This window comes from Centroberyx affinis, unplaced genomic scaffold (genome assembly GCF_046629955.1).
Source record: "Centroberyx affinis isolate AG114_WGS23_722 - 3 ecotype Tasmania unplaced genomic scaffold, CSIRO-AGI_Caff_v1 ptg001170l_1, whole genome shotgun sequence".
NCBI classification, from domain to species: Eukaryota; Metazoa; Chordata; class Actinopteri; order Beryciformes; family Berycidae; genus Centroberyx; species Centroberyx affinis.
Window position 1 is genome coordinate 46,316 of NW_027279701.1, and position 8,685 is coordinate 55,000.

At 39.0% G+C, this 8,685-nt stretch overlaps 1 protein-coding gene across 1 annotated transcript in view; it reads left to right on the top strand.

Moving 5' to 3' along the window:
- Positions 1-626: 626 nt before the first annotated feature.
- LOC139648196 (serine/threonine-protein phosphatase 2A catalytic subunit beta isoform) overlaps positions 627-8,685 on the top strand; it is a 13,481-nt gene continuing 5,422 nt past the window's right edge. Inside the window, exons 1-3 of the mRNA XM_071524247.1 lie at positions 627-1,090; positions 3,245-3,283; positions 5,105-5,275. Coding sequence (XP_071380348.1) covers positions 989-1,090; positions 3,245-3,283; positions 5,105-5,275 — 312 coding nt within the window. The 5' untranslated portion in view covers positions 627-988. The remainder of the gene's footprint in view (positions 1,091-3,244; positions 3,284-5,104; positions 5,276-8,685) is intronic.

Consider the following 8,685-nt stretch of genomic DNA (forward strand, 5'->3'; position numbering starts at 1 on the left):
GTGATTTGAACAGAGGGCCACTTGCATATAGCTGGTATTAGCTTCAGGTTGGACAAGGCTAATTAAGACTGTTACTGAAATATTACTACTGACTTATGTTGAGGCATGGTGTTGAGGTAGGAAAGTTAGCCTCTCCCCCTGGCTAATCTTGAGTTAAGAACTTTGTTGTTATGCTTTTAGTTTAAATACTGAAGCTATTTCATACAAGATGGGAAAACTTTGGTTTTTGGAGAGAGCCTGAAGAAGAGAGCGAGCCTTTAGAGACAGAAACAACCCATTAGAGATCTACAACAATCAACTAGTAGTAGGAACAGGAATAAGTGTCTACAACAAGTTTGACTTAAGGTCACATTTAAGTCCAAGACTAGGTCTATCTTTATGCAACTGGCCCCAGGAACTATTTATGCATGTATCATAATTAGCATTTTTTTTCTAAAATGCGTTATTCAAGTAGGTTATTTATTTATCTGTTATTAGCTCACAGTGAGCACCTGAAGGCAGCACCAGCCTCCAGGAAATGGACTCCTCCTCCAGGAAATGGGCTCCTCCTCCAGCTGCGGTTCTCTCTTCTTCCACACGGCGACACTTGTGCGGCGCCTCTGCCTGCTGAAATGCCCGGATGTTATTGTAGCTAGCTCCTTTTAGCAAGTCGGCTAGCCGCTGCGACGCTGCTGCCTTCTGCTGCTACGCTCTGCCGCATCGGGGACTTTCGACCTTTTCGACCCCCTGGCCGATAACCACTCGTTTTTAACATCAGTAACTCTCGTATATGTATTTATCATGATAGAAGGAAACTGAACGGCTCGTTATCTTTAGGTCTTATCGTAGATTTCGGAACCGGTTTGGCGGGACTAGATCGGGCTAACAATACGGTGAGCTAAAGGCTATAGCAGCTAACGTCGGAACAGAAAGAGGCCAGTTGGTTTTTTTTTTACATCGCATCGGTAGGTAGCTAACACAGCTAGCTTAGCAAGCTACCACGGCTGTCATGGAAGACAAATCTTTCACTAAAGAATTAGACCAATGGATCGAACAGCTAAACGAGTGTAAGCAGCTAACGGAAAACCAAGTCAGAACACTCTGCGAAAAGGTAAGTGGGATGCAACAATAAGTTATTATTTTGACTGAAATGGCCTCGCTTTGAATTTGGCCTAGATTGCGAAAGCGGCTCCGACTAATTACTGGAAGGAAGGAATGGCTAGGCGGCTATTTTCACCCCTTTCCGCCAGTCATCGCGAGGTTGCTAACGATTGATAGCGCAGCAAAGGCTAAATAATGAGTTTAAACGTGATATTTATTATAGGCGGGTTCATATACGCAGTGCTGTAGCTATTAAACTGAGTGCACTCGGCATTTTTCGTCTCAGGACAGGCCAAAGAATTGCATCTTCAATAATTCCCAGCAAGTAGACTTACCCGCTTTTCTACCCATCTATTAATAGGGTTGCATTTTACACAGCTCTTGATTTAACGTTTAATATAGTGTTATTTAAACTATTTATTTTTAACAACAGTTAACAAGTGGACGTTAATGCTTTCCACTGCGCCCTGAAAATACTGATCAACCATTTTATTGCATAAACCTGTCAAGCCTCAAGTTCAAACGTCATTAGGTTGCACCATTGAAAACTAGTTTGGTTGCCTTTCTGCGTCGGCCCCAAAACGACAAATGACACCCTTATTATGATCTGTTAGTTCCTTTATTTTATAAATCCAGAGGTTGCAGGCTAGTTTCTGCTTTAGCTCACGTTTAGAGGAACAGTTTGGCTCGGAGGCACGTCGGCAGTGTTGTGGATCCTGTAAAATCAAATGAATGAAAACTCAAATTAACCAGATACCAGACAAAAACTGATTATCTATGAAGGAAAAAGTGAGCTAACTCCCCACTATAGTCAGGGTTCCTATTGCTATATCAATATCAAGATAATGCTTATGATCGTTGTGATATTAATGTTGTCCTTCCCTCCCAGCCCCATTTCCAGGTCTTACAGTTAGGAAAAGTCTGATAAACTTTATGTCCTTTCCTGATATATACCATTACACTTTTTCTGCCCCTGACATCTCATATTATAAAATCTTGAAAGTGTCTGGTAAGTTAGTTTACTCTCCAGCTATCCAACCATGGATGTTAATGTGTGTTGTAAAAAAAAATGTAAAATAATAATAAAAGCAGCCAGTGAATTTTGGAAAAACCAGCAGTCACTTTGACTTGTAAAAAAGTTGTGATATTCCTGCCTTGCTCATATAAATTGACTACAAATAGAAGCATTATGATGTTTAATGTGCTTTCAAATCTGTTCAGCAGTCAGTTCAAAGATAAAAGCTCATGAATTGATCAAACAGTAGAATTATGCAGTAAAACTGCAGTAAAAATGACAATTCTGGATATTTAGTTAGATATTGTAATCAGGAATCAGGATTATTGGTCTCGATGATTTGAGAGACACAGATACTGAATATGAAACCTTATTGATCCATGTGGGGAAACTGGGTCGTTGCAACAGTAAATAGACATGGGATGAGATGGGATGTTGCATGGAAACAGGAAGAAAAATAGAATACAAGAGCAAAAAATAGAAAACAAAATGGAGTCTAAACAGAAAATGTGAAACTGTGATGGTCAAGCGTCTCATTAGTGATTACTACAGCAGAATAACACGGAGCTGATATCACCATTCATGTTTCTGACCCACCAGACGGATTGACACATTTGAATTTCGGTACATCGTCCCATCCATAAAACATATGTAAAGCAGTGTGAGACACCGGAGTCACAGAGTAAAGCCTCTTCCTCCACAGAGCAGCGTTGCAGCCGGACTCCTGACTCTCCTGTAAAACATAAATTCACCTTTCTGTAGGACGCTTCTGGTAGTTTTTTGTAAACGCTCCATTTCTCTGTTCGTGACAAATCCATTTCAGACTCTCTGGTGTCCTGCGAGGCTCCAAACCTTAAAATAACCCGTCAGTGTCACTCCCCTCTCTCCCAATCTTTCCTGTCTATTTCTAGTTTCAACTGTCAAATAAAGGCAAAAGTACTCGAAAAATAACCGTGAGGACCAAACATTACTGTGCGTTTTATGTAACTTTTTTCTACCTGAAAACCCTACTTTTTTCTTCACTTTTTATTGTGTTACTACTATTCATTTGTCTCTGATTCCATGCTGCTGTGAGGTGGTTTGTGGTAGAATTCTGTATAAAATGAATTTCAGATGATTAAACATAAATTCTGTGTGTTTCCCCTCCAGGCCAAGGAGATTCTGACCAAGGAGTCCAACGTTCAGGAGGTGAGATTTCCCCCATCACGCCCGAGTCGGTTATTGATATGAACAGAGCAGAATGAATCATTACCGATAGATTTCCAATACGGTGCGGCAGTCAGATGAAATGTGACCGTCCCATAATGCAGCTGAGGGACGAGGGAATAAAAATCTAATCGGAAATAAGAAAAATACAGCAGCAAACAACGAAATATGGGTATTTTTAAGTACAGACGATGTGAAGGAAGATGCCGAAGGAGTTGGAATTTAAAAAACCCAACAGGAAACAGAATGAATTGAATTGGAATTTCAGGAAGTTGAATTGAATTCAATGAAATTCTGTGAAATTGGTTGTTATATATGATCAATACTGAATAACATAACATGTTAAAGGAGCCTTTCAGCTGGTGTTTGATGCAGAACATGTGATGGTAATCCATACACTATGACTGAATGTGTCTTTTATTGGATTCATAATGTTTGATTCCTAATGTTTAGAGTTGAGACAAACTCTCTTAGAAGTGGAATTTCATGGGATTCACTTCTGTTTCCTGTCATTTCAGTTCAATTCACAATAACCGGTATTACTATATAAATATTTCACAGTATAAAACAATAACAGTTACAACACCGCCACTAATTTTTATTACTGTGATAACCCCAGACTTGTTTGAAGGCTGAATAACGAATGCAAAAAGTCAATATTTTGCATAAACATTTTACATATATTCTACAGTCTTGAATGGAAATATGTTTTAAAAGTTTAATGTCTTGCAATTGATCTGATAAATTCGTTTTTATCAGATTTTGTGTTTTTAAGTAGTCGTGTTTTCAAAGTTTTCATCTTATTAATAATTACTGGGATACTATTGTATATCTAGATAAGTTTAGCCAAGATAATCATACTAATTGCTGACATGGCCTCAGGCTGATCTGGAGTCAGGCTGAGCGAGCATCACTCTGTACAGAGAACTGAGACTCTTCCCTTTCTGAACGCTGCAGCTCCATTTTGGAAACATTTTGCTCCCTGAAATCCATCAGCCGTTTTTTCAAAACCACACGTGATTTCAAACACAAAACTGATGACTCATCACATTAATAATAGCCCATAATGTGTTTTACTTTCATTAATCAGTGATCATTTTGTCAGAGTAGGTGGATTGAAACGCCATCTGTTTTTATGTGTATAGAGTTTATTCATTCACCAGATCAGTAGTGTTAATACACTAATCCCTAATGATGAAACTGAAAATCTCAACAGTTTCAAAAATGACACTCTTCGGTTATCACACTGGGGTTTTTGTGTCATTCACATGGTGGAGAAGTCATTTTGGAGTGAGAAGTCGTGTGTGTTTTTGTTCTAAAGTGTTTATTCAGCATGTCAATAGTGTTTATAATCCTCAGTGAGGAAATGGAAAGTCTCCACAGGTTTTGGAAATTACATTCTTTGGTTATCAAAAGAGACATTTTGTTACATCATTCAGGTGGTGGAGATCACTTTTTGGCGTGAAAATTCATTTGTTTTTATGTCATTAAGTTTGTTACTATTCACCAGATCAATAGTATTACTAAAGCGGAACTTGGTTTGTTTTCACGTTATATAGTTTGTTTATTCAGCATATTGATTGTGTTAATATGCTAATTCCTAGTTGGGAAATTGAATGACTCAACAGGGTTTTGAAAATGTCACTGTTTCGTTATCAAAGTAGCCATTTTTATGATCTTTCAAAAGGTGGAAAACTAATTTTGGAGGGAGACTTGATGTGTTTTCATGTTGTTTCATGTTGAGTTTGTTTCATCAGTGTATCAGTAGTGCCAGTGTTGACCTTGTTGCTCCCCGGTGGTCAGGTGCGATGCCCGGTGACGGTGTGCGGAGACGTCCACGGTCAGTTCCACGACCTGATGGAGCTGTTTAAGATCGGAGGGAAGTCTCCCGACACCAACTACCTGTTCATGGGAGACTACGTCGACAGAGGATACTACTCTGTGGAGACCGTCACGCTGCTCGTCACGTTAAAGGTAACGTGTGTGTGTGTGTGTGTGTGTGTGTGAGAAAGTGTGTGTTGGGGATGGGACGATCTGTTTATCAATACAACCAGGATACGATGTGATAAATAAAACTTCAGTCACAACAAAGTCTGACTGTGCAGAATTCTGTTTATTTCTGAGACTCAAATCTTTCCAGCGATGCCATTGGCTGCTAGAATGTAAACAACAATTTAAAAATGTCATTACAAAGTGACAATAATATAATTTGGATGGAGAGCTTGTGAAACTGTGATGGTCAAGAGTCTCATTAGTGATTACTACAGCAGAATAACATGGAGCTGATATCACCATTCATGTTCCTGACAGCAGAATAACATGGAGCTCATATCACCATTCATGTTCCTGACACAACAGACGCACTGACACATTTCTGTATTGTGATATATTGAATTTCATTATATTGTCCCGTCACTAATGTGTGTGTTGCGTGAAGGAGCGGTGCTGCTAGAGTTTTTTACAGAACCAGTACTCTTGTTTTTTTGTCCAATTTATCAACTTGCATGAGCTGAACACTGACCAACAGAAATGGTTGTAAAAACAGGTTTAGTTTTACAGGTTGATCACACACTGGACAATACTCTCTGGAACCGTCTTCCTGTAGTCATAAAAAAGCAGTGGATAGATTTAAGAAGCTTTTAAAAACCCACTTGTTTCATAAGCACTTTGTTTCGTAATGTGTGTTTGCCCTCTGTGCAGTTTTAATGTTTTTATTTTGTTATTTTCAGCTTTTCTGTTTCTAACTTTCTTTTTTATTTCTATTTTTAATGTTTTCATTGTACAGCACCTTGTAACTCTGGTTTTGAAAGGCGCTTTATAAATAAACTTTACTTACTTACAATACAGGAACCCAAATCCAAATACTACTGCCTTTACAGTCATTCATGCCATCTAGTACTGGCCTAGTATTATAAAACAATTACTGGAACAAGTGCATCATTTTGGGATCCATTAAATTATTAATTGGATCACATTATATAACAATCCTCAGTCAAACTGTTGTAATTTCACTGCTCCCTCTTTATATCCGCATAAATGGCTTTTTTTTTTTAAATCCTTTCAGTTAGATGCTGTTTGTTGCCATGGTGTCACTTCAGTTGAAACCTTGATGCTTGGGTAGAAGTGCTGAAGACAGATCTTTGGAATCATGACAAGACTCAGAGTAGGAGACTAAATGTTAGAGATGTTCCGATACCATTTTTTCCTTTCCGATTCGGATACCTGAACTTGCGTATCGACCGATACCAGTGAGTTAAAAAAATATATATATATTATTATTATTTTTTAACAGCTGTATACTACTAACCCTGTATGAATGTGATATGATTGCTATCATTGTTGTATGGCCTGGCTCAGGTTAAACTCTTTGTAAAACATGAACAAATGCACACAGAGAATGAATGCCATAGAACTTTATGATCTAGTTTGACAGTCAGTCATAACTGAAAAAGAACATAAATTAATAAATAGGAATAAATAACAATTCCTTTAAAAAACTGTTAAAGTGCAGCCACAATTTAGTAAAATAAGACATTTAAAATTTTAAATGGTACAGTAACAGTATAAATGTAGTATATAAGTATAGATTTCCAGGAAAACGGCCGTTTTATCCGGGTGAAACTACTTTAAAGTTTTTTTCGAGGATAATAAATGACGTGATATCGGATCGGTGCATAGACTCACGTACTCGCCGACACCCGATCCAGCATTTCAGGCTGTATCCGAGGCATTTCTGATACTGGTATCTGTATCGGAACAACTCTACTAAATGTTTTGCTCTGCCTGCCGCTGCAGCAGGTGAATAAAAAAAAAACCCAAATCACCAGTTACTCTGAACTTCTTCATCTGAAATGGAATCCAGCGGATCTTCCATCGGCCTCATTAACTGGACAAATGTGGACTCCAGCCTCGACTGAAGCTCCTCCCCCTGAACAGCAGCACTGTTGTATTTGGGACTGGAGGAAGTAGTGGTTGGTTGGTTGGTTGGTTGGTCGGTTGGTTGGCTGGTTGGTTGATTGTGTTGCACCGCTCTGTTTGTTTAGTTTATTCTCTGGGAAACTGATCTGCGTCACAAACCTGTTGGAGGAGCGAGCTGCTGACGCCTCAGCTGACAGAGAGGAGGGGCTGATGATGCGTTCAGGGTCAGGGAGAGAGCGGGGGAGATGGCCGTGCAGATAACTGTTGTTTCTCTCACACACACACACACACACACACTGTGGATGGTGCTACAGTCATGTGTGTCCATTGACTGCTGCTGGCTCTGATCAGCAGACAGCCGGACCGGTTCAGCAGCACGGATCGTCTTTCTGATCTAAAGACTGTTTTCCCCATAACACGCACTGAAGGGCTTTTATTCATATTCATTATGGTTTTTAGGGGGAACTTTTCAAACGATCTGCCCGTACATTATATCTTGTTGAAAGTGTGAAATGTCACGATTCTGTCTCTATGCACTATTTTATGATCCCAGTGTTACATCAGCAACAATCTCCTCTTGTGTAACAGGAGTGCACGCTGAACAGTCGCACAAAATGGCGACTCCTTAACTTCAGTGACCTCTGAAAGTCCACAAACACATGAATCCCAGTAGTGTCTGTATCCTGATCACAGCATCCAACAAAACTAGTAATGATGTTTAGTCACAGAAACCTGCTGACTTGGAAAAACATCGATGGAACAAATTTGGCAAATTCCTTGATCTGGGTTTGAGTTGGGCAAAACCAAAACTGCCAAATAGGCGAAGTTGTCCTCTATTTTGACATGAGCGCTCCCGATTTAATTTCAAAATGGCGTCTTTCGTTGCACAGGTCAAAACGTTTTTCCACATTAGGACAAAATTGCAATATAAGATTATCTCTTGATTCATTGTGCAGCCCTAACAGTAGGGCTGTGCAAAACAATCGATACAGCTGAGTATTGCAATATTTTTTTCCATGATACTGTATCGATTTTCCAGCTCCTCGTATCGATACATTAAAAACAGTTATTCATGTTTTAAACGGATTTAAAACGTCCTTAAATTTCCCTCAAATCCCTTTGAATTAAATAGTTTTGACTCAATTTGTTATCAATATTATGTGATGTACATATTAGACTACCCAGGTGGTACACAGCAAGTTGTATTTTCAGCTCTATTTTTAAATTTTCAGTAAATTATGTAGAGTATCGCAATATGTATCGTATCGTGAGGTCCTTGCCAATACCCAGCCTTACCTAACAGGAAGTGTAAATGATTAGAAAAGGAGAAATTGACATTTTAAAAAGTTGTAATAATAACAGTGTAGGTTTTCATCGAGTGCTACAGTTGTTCAGTAGGTTTACACATGGTGGGTTAAGCTAAATGTAGTCAGAGGCCTGTTTGGGTCTGGGCTCAGTCACTAATA